This window comes from Zalophus californianus, chromosome 2, assembly GCF_009762305.2.
Source record: "Zalophus californianus isolate mZalCal1 chromosome 2, mZalCal1.pri.v2, whole genome shotgun sequence".
Taxonomy (NCBI): domain Eukaryota; kingdom Metazoa; phylum Chordata; class Mammalia; order Carnivora; family Otariidae; genus Zalophus; species Zalophus californianus.
Genome location: NC_045596.1, coordinates 100,818,735 through 100,838,050, shown reverse-complemented (window position 1 = coordinate 100,838,050; position 19,316 = coordinate 100,818,735). Strand labels below are relative to the sequence as shown.

At 35.8% G+C, this 19,316-nt stretch overlaps 1 protein-coding gene and 1 long non-coding RNA gene across 2 annotated transcripts in view; one reads left to right on the top strand and one right to left on the bottom strand.

The window, feature by feature from the left end:
- Positions 1–255: 255 nt before the first annotated feature.
- The window catches only part of BBS7 (Bardet-Biedl syndrome 7), a 45,763-nt gene continuing 26,702 nt past the window's right edge, over positions 256–19,316 (top strand). The window contains exons 1-10 of the mRNA XM_027597709.1: positions 256–455; positions 2,296–2,361; positions 6,459–6,521; positions 8,337–8,512; positions 11,049–11,235; positions 13,238–13,310; positions 13,707–13,823; positions 15,503–15,633; positions 17,110–17,194; positions 17,934–18,036. Of these exons, the coding sequence (XP_027453510.1) occupies positions 420–455; positions 2,296–2,361; positions 6,459–6,521; positions 8,337–8,512; positions 11,049–11,235; positions 13,238–13,310; positions 13,707–13,823; positions 15,503–15,633; positions 17,110–17,194; positions 17,934–18,036 (1,037 nt within the window). The 5' untranslated portion in view covers positions 256–419. The remainder of the gene's footprint in view (positions 456–2,295; positions 2,362–6,458; positions 6,522–8,336; positions 8,513–11,048; positions 11,236–13,237; positions 13,311–13,706; positions 13,824–15,502; positions 15,634–17,109; positions 17,195–17,933; positions 18,037–19,316) is intronic.
- LOC113924242 overlaps positions 4,913–19,316 on the bottom strand; it is a 41,911-nt gene continuing 27,507 nt past the window's right edge. Inside the window, exon 3 of the long non-coding RNA XR_003520600.2 lies at positions 4,913–5,105. This is a non-coding gene — a long non-coding RNA (uncharacterized LOC113924242). The remainder of the gene's footprint in view (positions 5,106–19,316) is intronic.

Sequence of the window (19,316 nt, the reverse complement as noted above, 5' to 3'; positions counted from 1 at the left end):
TACACAGGTTTCAGATTGCGGGTCTACACCAAGAAGGATTTAGAAGTGCAGCTCTAGAGGGCGGTGGGGGTGGGGCCAATGCTGCGTTTGCAGTCTCCGGGGAAACCACCTTTCTCCGGTCTCCAGGATCGCGTCCTCCTTTCCTCTCTGCCTCTGATTGGAGGCAGGTTAAGTCCGTGGGCGGTCCTTCGGGAGAGGGGCGTGGCTTCGTTTTGGCGGAGGCTGTCCTCTTCGCGTGAACGTATTGACGTCACGCGGACGCCGCTGCCCTGACGCCTTGCATTTGCATCCCCTACTGAGGCTGCTGGGGTTGTTCTTTCGAGGGGACGCGAGCGGTACCCCTTCAGAGGCCCGGGCTGTGTCAGCCTCTGTCACTCCTGTGCGGTCCCGGCCCTGCGCAGCGCGTTGGTGCCACCGTCATGGATCTAAATTTAAACCGAGCGGATTATTTACAGGTAAACCTGAGGGGATAAAGCGAGAGCCGCGCTGGGTGAGACCCGCTCCCCGAGAGGATTTTGTCCTTCCAGTGACGTCTGTCGCGGTCGCCCAGAGCGGGTGCGGTGGCGAAGATGCTGCGGGGCTGGGTGCTGCGCTCGCGTAGTCCCGGTCACGGGCAACTCCTGCTTGTTCTTGAGGGTCCGCCGGGACTTGTAAAGAAGCGACACATGCTCCCGCGTTGCTGGCGCCTGGTCTTAAAGATGCCTAGAAAGAACTGACGTGATCCCGGATAACTCCCCGGGGCCCTTCTTCTCCCAGGCTGCAGCTACCTGTTGGCCCGTAACTCCCAAATCTCCATCTCTACCCAGCCCCTTCTCCGAGCTCCAGACACTTCTTAACTGTGAGCTGGACCTCACCAGCCAGATCATCATAAAAACGACAACTGCTTATTGTGCATGCAATTTATTCTAAGAGCTTAACATACATTGCTATTTAATCGTCATAAAAATTCTCGAAGTAGGTAATGTTACAGATCGGGATCCAGGGACTCAGATAAAGCAATTTGCTTAACAGAGAAAAAGGATGGAGTTCCTATGTGAAGCAAAGTCTCTGACTCCACAGCTGGTGTTCTGTTACACCATCCTGCCTCTCATTATTTAAGCTCTAGACATTTTGTCCCTCTTTTCCATCTTCTTTTTCAGTAATCCTATTTTGACTAATGGTGCAAAAGTTTGCCCCGTCAGTTTACCTGGAAATTATGCTAGGCACTTTCCATCTTAATATCTTCCATATTGAACTGGTCACTACATTTTGCTACTGCTTTTATCTCCTAAATATCTCTTGACTCTGTCCCATTGTTGCCATCTTCATTACCCCCAGTTCAGGTTCTCATTTTCTTAATTGGGCTCCTAGCCTCCAGCTTCACCTCCCTCTGAGCCATCCTTCACATCACTTGTTAGAGTGATGTTTCACAAATGCAAATATAAACAGATTACTTTAAACTTTAATACTACTCCTTAGAATATGGAATAAAATTGTAGTTCTACATTATCTGTAAATTTTTTCATGATCTGTTTTTTCCAACTTCTCCCCCATTGGTCCCATCCACCCAGCCTCCTATCCTAACTGTGCACCACTAGTGATAGTTCCCTGCTGAACAGGCCATGCTGTTTTCATCTTCCATATCTTTTGTAAAATAATCTTCATCATCGGATTGGATGTCATTGCCATCAGCATGTTTGGTATTTTAGCAAAAATCTTCTATGTTGCATTTTAAATAATTGTAATCTATTTCCAAAGATTTTTAATCACTTTAAAAAAACTAACAACTATATGACAACTGTATATATGAAGTTTTTTATGAAATCTTCTAGAAATATTTGTTTGTGAAGTGTTTTTCCACTATGAATGCTTGGGTGGCTCAGTCATTTTAAGCATCTGTCTTTGGCTCAGGTCATGATCCCAGGGTCCTGGGATCCAGTCCTGCATCTGGCTCCTTGCTCAGTGAGGAGCCTTCTTCTCTCTGCCTGCCACTCCCCCCTGCTTGTTTGTTCACTCTCTCTCTTTCTCACAAATAAATAAAATCTTTAAAAAAAAAGTATTTTGCCACTAATGTCACATTATTTTTGGCTTGACAACTTTATAGCATAAATTTTACTATTTTGGGGTGTCCTATATTTTGACTTTTGTGGCATATTTCATTAGAAAGTAAGTTCATCACTGATCATAATTATTTCATATCACCAATTGCAATAAAAATAAGTCTCACTATGATCTGAATCTGCTGGTCCTTTTAATCTCTGATGTAATCATTTCATGTCAGAAAACATTCACTAGGTGACTGGTGTGTTTCCTTAGGTGGGAGTGACCTCTCAGAAGACTATGAAGCTACTTCCTGCCTCAAGACATAGAACTACACAAAAGGTACTGTAGAGTTAATGGTTTCTCCCTATCGCTTTAGCTCTGACAGAGGAGAGGTTTATATTTCTTTATTGGTAAGTTACTCTTTAATGTTAAAATGTAAATAAATTTCTTTTAATTTGAACGGAGGTTGGAATACCAAGGGATATTTATAGACAGTAATTTTCTTGGATGTTATAATTTTTATGTACAGTCTGTAAAGGATAAGCAAACTTGTTGAAAAACATATTCCATTTTCCTGTTAATAATTTACTCAATGTGTACTTGTGTGTACCAGATTGTGTATATGAAAAAGAAACATAAAGCACAATAGGATATAGAGAAAATTCTTGTTGAACTTTATCATATGTGTAAGAATAAATATTGAGGTGCCTTGGTGGCTCAGTCAGTTAAGTGTCAAACTCTTAGTTTTGGCTCAATTCGTGATCTCAGGGTCCTGAGATCGAGCCTGGCATCAGCTCCATATTCATTTCGGAATCTGCTTCTCCCTCTCCCTCTGATTCCTCCTCTGCCCCACTCTCTCTTTCTGATAAATAAAAATAAAGTTTTTATAAGTATTTAAGTATTTTGATATTGAACTTTCTATCTAGCTAATATTATTTTTATAGAAATATTGATCCTATGATTTATATAAGCCAATTATAATTTCCTAGTAGACTAGTAAGATATTTTAATAGCTGCCAAATAAATACACTATCCTGATGTAATAACATTTTATTAAGATAAATCAACAGATTTCTGATTGTCATGTGTATTTGGTCTATTAGATCAGAACTTCTCAAATTCTTTTTGGTCTCAGCACCCTTTTACACTCTGAAATTATGTAGGATCCCAAAGAACTTTTGTTTATTTGGGTTATATCTATGAATATTATTATATTAAGATTAAAGCTGAGAAATGTCTAAAATATTTATTATTTTATTTTTTAAAATAAACCCATTACGTTTACATAAATAACATTTTAATGAAAAGTAACTGTATTTTCATAAACAAAAAGAATTTAGTGAGAATAGTGGCATTGTATTACACCTTTGTCAGTTCTTTAGTCTGGCACAGACAAAGGCACCTGGCTTCTCATGGCTGTTTCCTACTGTCTATTGTGATATATTGTTTTGATTGAAGTATACAAAGAAAACCCACCTCACACAGACACACAGTTGAAAGTAGGAGTTATTTAAATATAGCTTTTTCAGATAATTATGGCTCTTCGTACATGATATGACACATATACTTGGCAAGTAGTAGTTTCTTAAATATTAGTTGCAATGTGGAATATGAAACCATATTGAGTAGCTTTTCATACTTTGGTACATTAAAAACCATTTGTACTTTGAATGGATCTTTTACTCATGCGTGGTTTTATAGCATCTTGTAATGGTCTTTTGAGATTATTAGTTCATTGAGTTATACAGATCTCCCAAAGGTTGAATGTTCATATGTTGATTGTCCAAATGTTATTATAGAATATCAAACAAATCACATTTGTTGATATCACTACAGATTTCATCAGAAAAGTTGTTAAATATGGAATAGCTAGCTGTCCAGCTCCCAGTGGCAGATACAAGTCTCCCAGAGTACTTATTTTCATGTGAAAGCTCAAATTTTATCATTGGGAGCAAACACTCTCAATTATTTTCCTTTAAAATGACAAGCTCACTTCCTTCAGTTTTATAAAAAAAAATATCTACAAATACCCAAGTGTTAATAACAACTTATTATTAACCATTGTTAATAGTTGACAGTTGTTTTTTCATTCTTAAAATTGTGTTTCTTGGGGTGCCTAGTGGTGCAGTCAGCTAAGCTCTGACTCGGTTTCAGTTCAGATCTGATCTCAGGGTTATGAGATCGATTGAGCCCACGTCCAACTCAGTGCTCAGGGCAGCGTCTGCTTGAGTTTCTCTCTCCCTCTCCTTCTGCCACTCCCCCCCCCACCGTTTTTCTCTCTCTCTCTCTCTCTAAAATAAAATAAATCTTTAAAAATAATGTGTTTCTTAAAAAAACTGGGTAGTTCAGCTCGTGATTGAAACAATTATATAAGTGCTTTTTGGTTTGCAGCAAGAGTGTTTTATGCATATTTTCTTTTTTAAAGATCCATCCATCTATTTTATTTATTTTTTTCCTAAAGATTTTATTTATTTGAGAGAGATCACAAGTGGGGTGAGGAGCAGAGGGAGAAGCAGACTCAGCGGGATGAGGCGCAGAGAGAGATGGAGAAGCAGATTCTACGCTGAGCAGGGAGCCCAGTATGGGACTTGATCCCAGGACTCTGGGATTATGACCTGAGCTGAAGGAAGACGCTTTAACCAACCGAGCCACCCAGGCGCCGTGACCACTCATCTGTTTTAGAGAGCGGGCTGCAGAGAGAATCTTAAGCAGACTCCACAATGAGCACCAGCCCAACTTGGGGCTAGATCTCAGGACCCTGAGATCACGACCTGAGCCTAAACCAAGAGTCTGATGTTCAACAGACTGTACCCCCCAGGCACCCCAATTTTATGCATATTTTCTATTTTCTCACAGTAAATATTAAAAAGAGATGACTCAAGGGTCAAAATTTAACAAGATTAATAATTTTTATTGCTTCATCCAGAACACTGTTACATGAAGTTGGATTTTTTTTTTCTTTACTGTGAAGTGGTGATGAAGATTACAGTGACCACTGGTGTGGTTTGTTGTCGTTTTGATTCTTGCCAGACACTAGCAATTTTATCCACCATTGCTTTTGTACCATCATTGCAAATATCAACCTAGTGAAAGAAGAAAGACTTACTGAGAAAAATAGTTTTCACTTGGCAGATTCCCTAAGAAGTTCTCGTTGACCCCAGGAGTCCAGGAACCACACTTTGGGAATCCCTGAAATAGATTATTGTTTTTATAAATTATTGGAGTAGTGTAGTGTTAAAAAAAACTCAAAACCTTAACTGTTCTTATGTATTTTTTCATCTGAATAGAAATCTGCCAATACCAAAGATCTATAAATCTCCTGAAAATGTGTGCATAATTATTTGTGAATGTTCATTGTTCTGGGGAGAAAGTCCATAGCTTTCATCAAATGCACAAAAGGGTTTGCTATCCCACTACCCCAAAGTTAAGACTCAGGGGCCTTGGGGCCCTGGATGGCTCAGTCACTTAAGTGTCTGCCTTCAGCTCAGGTCGTGATCCCAGGGTCCTGGGATCAAATCCCACGTTGGGCTCCCTGTTTTACGGGGAGCCTACTTTTCCCGCTGCCTCTTCCTCTCTCTCTCTCTCTCTCTGTCTCTCATGAATAAATAAATAAAATCTTTAAAAAAATTGGGCGCCTAAGAATGTGCTCGGCAACATCAAGTTTTTGGTATTTGAGACTTATTTTATTTATGTCCTAATACATGGTCAATTTTCTGATGTTCCTGTGTGCTTGAAAAGAACATTTATAATTTAATTCTTAGGATGAATGATTACTTATTTATGCATGTATGCGCACACACACACCCTATATATATGTACATGCATATATACATATGTGCATATATATTAGATCAAAGGTAATTGTTTTTCTAATATATATCCTTATCTTTTGTCTGCTTGATTATTAATTCCTGAGAAAGAAGTGTTGAAATCTTCCTCTGCATTTATTTCAAAATAATCCATTGGTTACATGTTGATAATTGTTGAAGCTACGTGATGGATCCATGGGAATTCATTATAATATTCTGTCTACTTTTGTATATGTTAAAATTTTTCTATTACACAGGTTTTAAAAATATCAAAGAGGTCAGTCACAACTTTAATTGATAACCTGTTTTGAAGGTTAATCCTAACATGTTCTTATGCTCCAGCTGAGAAAAAAAATTACCTCCCTGACATTTCTCTCTCTGTTCTCTTGTTCTGTTTACATTGTAGGAACAAAATATATGGCCAACTACTTGCATAATGACTCTCCATACCTCCTTTTTGCCCTTTTCTTGTAATTTCTTGGAGTATTAGTTTGTGTGGGGGTACTTTCCTAGATTTTCTGATCTTTACATTTAAAGTCATAATTTATATATTGAAAATCTTGTTTCCCCCATATAAGTTAAAAGGCATAATAATAGTAACTTTAGATTCTCTTCAATCTATTGTAGGTGGTTATTGGAGATCACGATGGGGTAGTTATGTGCTTTGGCATGAAAAAAGGAGAAGCAGTGGTATGTATAGCTTTTTTTTTTTTTGAGAAAAACAGATTTTCTAAAAGAGAAACACTATTTATTGAATACTTTTAGGTTAAAATTTCCTAAAAGCAATGAAAAATGCATTGTGAGGGAAGTAGTTACATGGAGTATGAGGCTACAGGTGACACAAGAGTCATATGCTAGGGTGCCTGGGTGGCTCAGTCGTTAAGCATCTGCCTTCGGCTCAGGTCATGATCCCAGGGTCCTGGGATCGAGTCCCACATCGGGCTCCCTGCTCAGTGGGAAGCCTGCTTCTCTCTCTCCCACTCTCCCTGCTTGTGTTCCTGCTCTCACTGTCTCTCTCTGTCAAATAAATAAATAAAATCTTAAAAAAAAAAAAAGAGTCATATGCTAGCTAGCTGTAGAACAGATTACTTCAAAGTTCAGGGTTTAAAATAATGCACATTTATTATCTCACAGTTTCTGAGGGTCAGGAGTCTGAGCTCAGTGTCTCACATGGCTGCAGTGCCAGGCTGGGGTCCTATTCCAAGCTCACATGACATTATTCAGATTCTTGCTGTTGTAGGACTGAGGTCCCCACTTTATTGCTATCTGTACACCAAGGCCTGCTCTCATCATCTTGAGGTCCCCACAATTCCTTGCCCTGTGGTCCTCTCACAGGCTCACTCCTAACATGCTGACCTACTTCTTCAGGCCAGCAGGAAAATCTCCAGCCAGCTAAGGTGGAGTCTTATGTACCTAATGTATGTACATATATGTACATACATGTAACATATATTATGTTACATTATGTAACATAATGTAACATGGAAGTGACTATCCCATCACCTTTGCCACTTAATGTAAGCTAATCAAGGATGTGATTGTATATCATTATATTCACAAAATCATAGTTTACAAGCAATGGATCTGAGCTGTGAACACTTATATTGAAGAATTTATAAAAAGATGAATAGGTAAAAACTGTCAGAAGCCCAGTGTTTCCATTATTCATATATCCTCCCAGATACTTTATTCTCTGTATAAAGTCATTGGAGGGGAGGGAAAGAAACTGGTGCCAATAATAAAATGGAAAATAACCAGGATAAAATTAATGATATAAATGTTGTATCCAATTAGATATTAAGTTATACATTTGGGTTTTCAGTAAATTTTATAGCCTTTTATTTATAGTACTAAAATTCATGAAAATTATAAAAGATACAGGAGACTTTAGTTCTAAAAAGATGATTAAAATGTGGGTGCCTGGGTGGCTCAGTCGTTAAGCATCTGCCTTCGGCTCAGGTCATGATCCCAGGGTCCTGGGATCGAGCCCTGCATCAGGCTCCCTGCTCTGCGGGGAGGCCTGCTTCTCCCTCTCCCACTCCCCCTGCTTGTGTTCCCTCTCTCGCTGTGTCTCTGTCAAATAAATAAAATCTTTAAAAAAAAAAAAATGATTAAAATGCAAAAACATGTCCATTGGAGCCAGTGAGGGAATCTTGTTAAAATGCAGGTTCTTACTTAGTAGAGTTGGGGTTAGGCCTGAGATTCTGCATTTTAATAAGGTTACTCATACTGATGCCACTGCTTAATGAACTGTACTTTGAGATGCAGAAGTTTAGATTTTAATGATGTGGCTGAAATATGTGTGGTAATAAATATTCCAAATTTGGAAGATTTTTAGCCAAAAACCTTGAAGACTCACTGAAGTAAATACATTCATATCTAAAGATGTTTCTGTAGTGGAACTATAATATTTTGTGTGTTTGAAATCACAGCATTTTTTTTCAGTAAAGGAAAATGTTTACAGTAAATTTGTGTACTTAATTTTTTCCCCAATAATTTTTGCAGGCAGTGTTCAAGACTTTACCGGGGCAGAAGATTGCAAGATTGGAGCTAGGAGGTGTTCTTAATACACCCCAGGAGAAAATTTTTATTGCTGCAGGATCTGAGATTAGAGGCTTCACAAAGAGAGGAAAACAGTTCCTCTCTTTTGAAACCAACCTCACTGAAAGCATTAAAGCTATGTATGTTTATCCTTTTTTTATTTTTACATATCCATTTATAATATTTTGGATAGGTGACAAACATCAGATTGAGTATCATATCTTAATAGGTTTCCTGGGAAATAAAATTGACTAAAGGTACTTTATTAGTCAGAAATTAATTAACATAGAATCAATACAAAATCAATTGGTTGTCGAAATGTTTTCTTTTTAAGACCCTTATAGTATTTATACATTCATTTTTTGACTAAATGGTTCAGTTGATTCTTGATCAAGGTATAAAAGAAAAAAGTAAAAGAAATCTAGAGATACTTAGGTTTCTGTTCCTTTGCTGTCTCTGGTTATTTTGGTTGTGAGGTAGCATCATTTGTCAAAAAGCTGGCTACCAAAGTTGGTAACTAGCAATAGGCTATAATTTCAGGTAAATCAAGTAAGATTGTGAGTAAAAAAATAACTCCCTTAATGGCTTCCTGATTTGTGAGATTTTGCAAGTAAAATTTTAGTTTTTTGAATCATGGGAACTAGAAGGGTTTTAAAGTTTATCTAATCCACTGTCCTCAGACCTGCTACTTAGGAGAATCTCTTGGAAGCTTAAAAGAGTAGATTTCTTGTCCTACTCATACCTGCAGATTCAGAATTATTAGGAGTGAGTGAAAAGAAAAAAGTTCTTCATTTTACAACAACAGCCAAGTTGTAGACCTTGGTTTGAAAACTACTAATTCAGTCCAGAGTTCTGTGTGATGCACAGCTGTCCTGCATAATTCTGTATAATGCACATCACATGTCCTAATGTCCAGGCTGTAAAACTTTGCTTTGGTGAGATTAGGTAAAAATTAAACAGTGGCAAGTGGGAGTGAGTTCAGTGGTTTAACAAGAATGTAATATTTTTTTTAAAGATTTTATTTATTTATTTGAGAGAGAGAATGAGAGATAGCACGAGAGGGAAGAGGGTCAGAGGGAGAAGCAGACTCCCCGCTGAGCAGGGAGCCCGATGTGGGACTCGATCCCGGGACTCCAGGATCATGACCTGAGCCGAAGGCAGTCGCTTAGCCAACTGAGCCACCCAGGCACCCAAGAATGTAATATTTTTGAAATCTCCAGTGATAATTGTGAAATACTAAAATCAAAGTAATAAATTAATAATTTGCATAACTCCACATTCAGGAAGGTATGTGGACAGAGGTTTGAGGAAGATGAGGAGTTTCCCAGCCAGTATCTATTGCTAGTTTCTTAAACATTCTTACTAGAGTGGCAGAGGTGGGATGGAGAGGATCTTTACTCAATTTTTTAAAATTTATTGTCTGAATCCCCAGATTTACAAGGGTGCACAGGAAAGCAAGGTTATAACTTGAAAATATTCAGTAAGAAACTGAGCACTTACAAAGTTGGTTACCATTTACGCATCCTTCCCTGCTTAATGCTTCCATCTGTCCCCGCTCTTGTCAACAGTAGTGATTGCAAGTAATACTTTGGAAAATGTGTAATTGCAATATAATTTCAAATGTAGTGCAGATGGATTTCAAGATGAAACTTAAAATCTTGAAAAAGATAGAATTTCATTAGGTTGGTAAAAATGATATTAAGAGGACTACTGAAATCATAGGCAGAGCCACAAAGTGAGGCCCCTTAAGCGATAATCGAAGAGAAAATCAATGAAGATCCTTATAGCATAGGGAATAATTTTAGTACCAAAACTTTTTAACTAGACTTTAGAGCGGTGGAGAAATAGATGAAACCTTCAAATAAAATTACCTTTTTTATGATTACATGATTTTAGCAATCTAGAAGTGAAAGGTAATACACTAGTACGTGATTTTTGTCAAATTTCAGCTCCCCCAGTAAAAACTGGATTCAATATAAGAATTAGAACATTGCTATGATTATTGCCTAAATTTTGTTAAATATAATTTGAAATCAACTTGTTTTCATTTCTTTTTTCAAGAAAAATTCTAATGAAATCATTTTTTCCCCACTGTTTATCATTTAAAGTAGATTTGCTTCCAAAAGCCTTTTCCGGACAACTTAGTGTAGTATTAAGAAAGCTAACTCTAGACCTAAAAGCTACCTGAGCCGCAATCCACTCCACTACTAGTTGTGTGCCATTAGGCAAGTTACTTAACATTTTATTGTTCTCTGTAAAAAGGGATAATAATAGTCCCTAGTTTACAGAATTATGAGGATTAAGCTAATACATGTAATATATGTAAATCTCTCAGGACAGTGCTTGGCACATAGTGCACATTGAGAAAAAGTTACTTTTTGACATTGTCTTCAGATATAGACAATTATCATTGTCTTTGTTTTCAGTTTTTCTGAGCTTAATTTTTGAGATGGCTGAGGCCTTAAGATCCTCATTTTCAGCTTTTTAAAATCAGCGTTATATCAAAAGGCTACAAATTAAGTGGGGGAAATGGTGGGGGGGAACTATTCTTTAAGTTTGTGATAAAATGAAAGAGACTTGTATAAGTAAACTTATTTTCATATCAAAAGAATTCAGGAGTTTCCTATGCTTATTTTTTAAAATATGGATATTTTAAATTACTTTTAATGTCCTCAGGCATATATCTGGCTCAGACCTCTTTCTCAGTGCAAGTTACATCTATAACCATTATTGTGATTGCAAAGACCAACATTATTACCTTTCTGGGGACAAAATCAATGACGTCATCTGCCTTCCAGTGGAAAGATTACCTCGTATTACACCAGTATTGGCCTGCCAGGACAGAGTGCTCAGAGTTTTACAGGTTTCTGTTATTTGCATTTTTATGGTTTTTCATAATTTATGTAAATGAATATTGCTGAACAATGTGTACTTGAGATAAATTACTTATTACTACCACTTTAAATGTCCTACTTAAAATTATATCTGGAAAAAATGCTTTTTAATTGGTAAGCTAATTTTTTTTTTTAACTTAAGGCAAATGTATTGAGATCTTTGGCAAGTTTTTAGAGAGACATATATCGGAAAAAGGATGCTTTTCTGCCCCCATGCATAATTTCTGAACTAGTTCAGTCAGAACGGAATGCCTTTGCTACAAAGAACTCTTTCTAGCTTTTTTTTCTTTCTTCCTCCATTACTCTTCCCTCCCCCAAAAATCAAATTAATGGAGGAAATTGTGTTGGGGAGAGGGTGTTAGGTTTTAACAAAGAAGGGATAGTTGTGATCAGGGTTGTATCATTTGAGTTTATTCCACATTTATGACAATATGCGGAACAGAATAAGCACTCAGTAAATATTTATTGGATAAGTAAATGAATGATAGAAAAATCAGTTTATTGTCCTTATATTTCTACTAAAAACTATGATTGGTTAAAACAACTGCATAAGGCATTGTTATTAGTAATAAGAGTTACAACTATGTCTTCTCAAAAATGGCTTTCAATAAAATACACATATGTAAACACACCAGGATCCATAAAATAAAGTTTAAATGCAAATAACCTAGAACACGTGGATTAGGTGGGTTAGAAAGTTGGGCTGATGATAGTGCGGTTGAACAAAACATTTGGCCATTTATTCTGTGCCATCACAGGCTTTCTCACTCTTCTAAATTTCACAGCCAGAAATTTCATAGCTATTTCTTGACATCAGTCCTTTTATAGAAGGAAAATTCCAGTAGTTCTATGAGGTTTTATTTTTTTTTTCCTATGGGAAAAAAAGTTAATGTTCAAGGTTCATTCTAGGGGCATGAATGATTAATTTCTTCAATAGCCTGTGCTCCCAAATACAAGTTGTTTGAATAAGGCTTTTAACAGGAGCTGGCTAGTATTCAATTAGGAATTGGTCTAGCTGATTTGAGGATTCTGCTTTGTTTAACAAGAAGAGATCCATGTGCTTACTGTAAAAATAAAAAAATCACTAAGGATTTGTGAGAAGTTAAAACCTGAAGCCTTTGTTCTACCCTTCACATATCCCTACACCCCATCGACTCCACATTTGTAAGCAATCCGTTGCCCCAGAGGTAGTCTTTTTTTAAAGTTTTTTTGTGTATTTTTTTGTTTATATACTTGATACCTGTGAAGTTTCAAGTGTAATTTTAAATAAAAGATAAAGCATATGACTTTTATATTTTTATATGTTATTTAATTTTTTAAGAAAAATGTTATCATTCCATATTTACTATAATTTTGTGGGGTTTTTTGTTGAATGATTTATCATAGATATTTTTTCCATGTGAGTGTAAGTACTTCTACCTCATTCTTTAACAGCTTCACAAATACTGTGTACTAAATGAAAACATTACAAGTGACAAAATTTTTAAAAAGACAAATGGACATAATTTGTTTTCTTATCTAAGTAACAGGTCATTTGACCTCTCATTGGAGTAGGTTTTGGAAATATCCAAAAGAAAAGCCAACATTCTCCTTAGGAAGTAACTTTGGGTCTGTTTAAATGTTTGAATGTGCTCTAAGTTAAACTGGAAAAAAGCAACAACTTGTTCCTGGAAAGCTTTGATAGGAAAATTTACCAGTGTCAGTCAAGTTTTTGGGCAAAGTATTTAAAATGAAAAGTATTTGAAGTGTAGAATATTTTATATATTTCTTCTTGATCTTTACATTTTGTATGTATTTTTAAATGAATTAACATATACAAAATTGCTAACAAAGACAAGTTAATCACAACCTAATCTTTTCTGGCAGTTTTATTCTGGAGTTCTTTATATGAATATTGACATTATCTATGAGTGCCTATATTATTTTAAATTTGTACTCTGTTTCAGTTTTGAAATACTTGTTCTCCTTCAGGGATCTGATGTGATGTATGAAACTGAAGTGCCTGGCCCACCTACTGTTTTAGCACTACACAACGGAAATGGCGGTAATCACAATCAAATAAGGGAGGGCATTATGTTAGTTAAGTCTAGATATTTCAGGTTTAATCATTTAACTATATATTAAGTTTAAATGGGAAATTGTAGAAAGAACATGAACTGGAATTGAGACAATAGTCTTCAGATAACTTGCCAGTAACTAACAGTAATGAATTATTGAACTTTAATTTTCAGTTTCCTTATCTTAATATTAGATGAGAAAGGGTCTTATCTCTTATATTTATAAAATTCTGTGACTAAATAACCAACCCCCCCAAAGTAAGTGTTCTTTTTATATTTTTTAAATGAGATTTTTATGTGAAAGTCAATGTATACGAAAAATTTTCAGTTTTAAAGAGATGAGTCATGGGATAAAATTACATGTTGACTTTAATTATAACTAGGTGACTCTGGAGAAGACCTTTGGTTTGGAACATCAGATGGAAAACTTGGGCTTATTCAGATCACTACCTCCAAACCAATACACAAATGGGAAATTCAAAATGAGAAAAAGCGGGGAGGTATGTTTTTGATGTAGTTTAGATTCTGAAATTTCATTGATTATTAAATATCCTGAATTATATAGTTCATTCTGTTTTATTTATTCATGGTACATAGTAGACCTAGCACTTCACAGAGCCACCTTACTATTTGTTTATTTAGCAGGTCTGTCATACTTTGGCATAATTATTAATTACGAAATGCTAATAGTAGTTTAGTATAGATAGGCTTTTATGGACTAATGTCCATCCATAACATCATTCCATGCTCAAAGCCATTATTCATTGTTTGGTGTAGGAAATTTATTTGAATTTGAGAGTAGTTGATAGGAGACAAGGAAAAAGTCCAATGGGTCAGGGAGTATTTCTGTTTTCTAAGGAATTTATACCTTTCTGCGGGAATTTATATCTGACTTAGAAGGTAGTGAGATGGCTATTTATAGGTATAGTAATTCTATTCATATATTCATTTATTCCTTCAACAAATACTTGTTAGGTAGCAGAGACAGAGAATAAACAAATGAATAAATAAGATAGCTTCATCCAGTCACCTGAAAGAAATATCAGAGGGTGATGTATTAGTGATGGGTGGAGGGAGGAAGACTATATTTAGACTGGGTAGTAATGGAAGGCATCTTATAAAGGGTAAAATCTGAGCTGAGATCTGATTGATAAGTAAAGGAGATAGTAATGTAAAAACTTGGGGGGGCGGGTATGCTGGAGAAAGAGGAAAAACTCAGGACTTGAGGCAGGGATAAACTTGATTCATTTGAGGAGCAGAGGGAAGACCAGTGTGGCTAAATGCATTAGCATGGCAAGAAAAGAAGTCAGGGAAGTAGCATAGAGCCAAATCATGTAGGTCCTTATGGGCCTTGTAAAAGGGTTTGGATTTTGATCTAAGTGCAGTGAGAAGTCTTTGGAGAATTGTAAGTGGGAGTATGACATGATCTAATCTACCAAAACAACAAAAACCTACCAGAGAGAATGGATTTGGGGGGAAGCAGGTCAAAATTGGAAGCATAGAGATTGGTTAGGAAGTCATTGTTATAGTTGTTATAATTTATTTTACTCTAGGCTAGAGATATAAGTGGCCTGGGCTAAGCTAATGGTAGCTGGAAATGGAAAGGAGACAATTTCAGTATGTTTTGAAGATAGGGCTGATAAGATTTGCTAAGGGATTTGATCTGGGCAGTGAGAAAGAGAGGAATCAGAGATGTAGCCTAGAATTTTGGCCTGAGGAACTGGGTGATACCTTACTGAGATGAGGAGAGATTGGGGAAGGAGCATTGAGGGGATGTGATTAAGGGGAATGAAGAGTTTTCACTGGGGTATGGAGAGTTTGAGATGCAAATGTATGTCTCAAAGAAAATGTTGAATAGAGACTTGAATATATGAGTCTGGAGCTCTTGGGGAGAGGCCAGAGCTGGAGATATAAACTTATGAGCTATTTCTATTCAGAGTATATTTACTTTTTATTTTTATTTATTTTATTTTATTTTTTTTATTTAGAGTGTATTTAAAGTCTTGGAAATGGATGAATGTAGATAGAAAAGAGGACATCTGATTATGGTCCAAGGTTTTTGTTTTTTTTCCCATTCTGATTTGGTATATACATTTTTTTTCATTCTTTACTTTGTATATACTTGACTATAGTGTTAGTTTTATTAATAACTTGTCACCTCTATCATCTTTTTTTAAAGGGATTTTGTGTGTTGACAGCTTTGACATTGTGGGTGATGGGGTTAAGGATTTACTTGTTGGGAGAGATGATGGAATGGTGGAAGTGTACAGTTTTGACAATGCAAATGAGCCTGTTCTACGATTTGATCAGGTCAGTTCATTTAAAAAAAAGACTATATATGCTTATTCATCAAATAATTATAGAGATGACTATTATGGTTTAGGTTTTATTAAATCAAATATGTTAAAATCTTGTGTTTGGCTTAGAATATTGCACCTTTGATGTTCTCAAAATCTTCTCTAGACTACTCTTGTGTTTGAATAATAGACTGTTGCCTTCCAGCTGAATAACAAATTAGTGCTTCATTTGGTTTCTAAATATTGTATATTTGAAGTATTAAATATTTGCCTTAGTTTCTGTAATGCATAGTAGATTACAGAAGTAACATTTATATGTTTGGGTAACATAAACAAGACTGTGTTGTTTCAAGATAATAATGTTTTAGGAGTAAACTCATGTTGTTAGGACAATATCAAAATATCCTTAAGCAGAGAGAGAAAAGTTGCAATTTCACTTCTAGCCACCCAAGAGTTTACCATATGAGAATTACTAGATAAGAGTAATTTTAGTTCACTAATTTTAAATGTAGTTCAGCTTGTTTATCCTAAGGTACAGAGTTACATGGAGAATCATTCTGCCGTAAACAGAATCTTTCATTTTCATGAAGTGGTGTTCTCCAGTCCACGGTTTCCCATCCTGCCTCAGGCAGGATTCATTGAGGCTGTTTTAAAAAACAACAACAAAAAAACCACAACTCAGTATCAGCTAACTTTTCTTTGTCTAATTTCTGTGCTAGTGCTACCTCTCAGTTCCAGCTTTAACTACAGATCAGCAAATACAGATGTTTTGATGTATAGAGAAAGTATATTACATAGATAATATGGGGATAAAAATTCTCTAAAGGTTTCATATAGGCTTTCTTCTTTATTCATTAAAAAAACTATTTGGGAAAAACACATGAGAGATGGTATATGGAATTCAGATAGACTAAACATATTGGGAGTTTTGCTTATGTAACTTTTTAAAAAAGCTTCTTTCGTGGGATGCCTGGGTGGCACAGTTGGTTGAGTGTCCAACTCTTGGTTTCCTCTCAGGTCATGATACCAAGGTCATGGAACCGAGCCACACCTCGGGCTCCGGGCTCAAGGGAGAGTCTACTTAAGTTTCTCTCTCCATCTCCCTCTGCCCTCCTTATGCCATGCACATGCGCTCATGCACACAGTCTCCCTCTCTCTCTCTCTAAAATAAATAAATCTTCAAAAACAAAAAGCAAAAAACTTCTTTATATAAATAAATGATTTTTGCTCATTAGGTGACTGATGAGGCTAAGTGCAACACACAAATATATGAGTCATTTTCAATATTCTTTCCCCAAATTTAAAAGCACTGGAATTTTCTGCCGTTTGTGTAGGATTTTTGCCTTCTAATCTCATTGTTTCCACATGGTAAGTATTCAATAAATGTATGTTTTGAATGTCGGGAAATGGGAAAATAAGTTTTATGGCTTATTTTAATATGTGAATTTTTTAGTTATTAATGAAGTGCTTGATCTTAAATTGATTTTAGATGTTGTCTGAAAGTGTCACATCTATCCAGGGTGGTTGTATAGGGAAAGATGGCTATGATGAAATTGTGGTATCCACATATTCAGGTAAAGTAAATGGTAGTAAGTAAAGAAAGAATGAATAAGAAAAAACTTAACATTTAATAAATTAGTTTTGATGACTACTTTTTTAAAAAAGTGTTATTAGTAAATCTTACCTATATCATTAAACCTTTATTGATTAAAAAATGAGGGAAGGAGTGGGTGTATTGATTTATAAAACAGTTAATATTTGAATAATACTTGTTAAGAGTACTTAGCATGCTCTAGTATCTTTGAAAATTAAATTATATTCTTGGTTTTAAAAAGAAGTATTTGCTGAAATTTAGTTTTGTTATTGTGTACATTTCTTATAAAAGTTTCCTTGCTTTTGAGATGGTCATTTTTGCATTCTCAAAATAGCCAGTGTGAGAATTTAATTTTCCATGAAAATGATTTTTGAAAGACTGTTTTAATTCATCAGGTATTTGCTAGAATGTGTTGACTTATTCCATACTTGAAAACTAAAACTGTAATAAGTGAAAGATTTCCTTAATCATAGTATTATAGTGTTTCAGGCAAAATAAAAATAGTATTACAAAATGCCTAAGTAATTTCTTCTTTATGGTTTGAATATTTTCCAACTTGATTTCTTTTGTTTTTTGTTTTGTTTTGTTTTTTGAAGGAGAATAAGTCCTAGACTAAATGAGGTTGCTGTTGGTGGACACAGGGGCATGTAACAATTGGGGTTTTTTTTTAACACTAACAGCACTAAGTGGTGCATGATTAAGTAATTTCATCTCTACAGGCTGGGTTACAGGTCTGACAACAGAGCCTGTACATAAGGAAAGTGGACCGGGAGAAGAACTGAAAATTAATCAGGAGATGCAGAATAAAATTTCTTCTTTAAGGTAATCTTGGATTTTTTTGTTTGCTTTTTTTTTCATTTCATGAAGTGTGGGTTTTTTTTTTTTTTATTACTAATAGAAGCAGAATATTGGAAGGAACTATACCTTTTAATTCATTTATCACCTTTTTAAATGAAAGTTTATCAGTTTGAGAAAATTAGCAGTAAGTGCTAATTAGTTATTTCAAAGTTAGAAATATACTTTTATATGCTTTATTCTATACTGACTTTTTCTTAGATCATATTTTCACTTGTTTAGTTACAGATAGTTGTAATGTTTTGTTTTTTCACAGGCATTAGAAAGAAACCAACATAGATGCTGTGTTCCTCATTAATTGTAATGTTTCCTGCTCCTATAGACCCTTCTGAATCTTTAACTTTGGCTTATCGGTTTTCTTACTGGAAATGAGTAATGTTGATTCCTTTAGACACGGGGATTGCTTCTGTGGCCTATTCAGTTTGACAAGTCCTATGAAAAGGGGCCCCAGACTCAAGTAAAATTGCTTCATATAATGAAGAAGTGCAAGTTGCTAAAATTTTTAATGACTGCTCTCCCTACTTCAACCCTTGCCAACTTCTTGGGGCAGTGATGGCCAATCTGTTTTTGGTTGAGGGCTACAGAAGTTTTTAAGGCAGCAAAATGCCACAAGTACTAATTCACTAAAGCCAAACAAGTTTACTACAAGCCAGTTTAGCAAAGCCACCTTGGGAGCAAGCTCCAACTTTCATGCAACAAAGAAACCAAGTAGAGTCAATGTCTACTATCTCACATCCTCAGTATAATACCGTACATTTATAGCCCAGTCCATCCCTCCTGATTCCAGTGGAATATGGGATGAGAAACTTATGTCTGTTTTGTTCATTCAGTACCTACAACATAGGTACATATGAAGCATTCAGTAAATATTTCTTGGACGAATCTTTTCCTTTGTTTATTGCACAAATCTCTTCCAAGCTCTTCCCAGACTTTTCCCCCTAAGTTGGGGCTGGTGAAGCCTCATGTTGTTGTTTCTCAGTTACTATTTGCTTCATTTGCATATGGGTTTTCCCTTTAACTGGAGTGACTCTAAGCAATGAAGCAATGCCTGTACAGTTCAATCTAAGCAAAATCCTCTTCAACACTTAATAGAACTTCTGCTGTACCACTGGCTCATGATCATCCTATGGTCCCCAAAATGTGAATACTCTGCAGCCTCCTTCCTTTGTCTGTCTCACCTAATTTTGATTGAAAGGTACATATTTACACATTTTGTTTCTTCAAACTAAATCTGTTTCTCAGCCCCA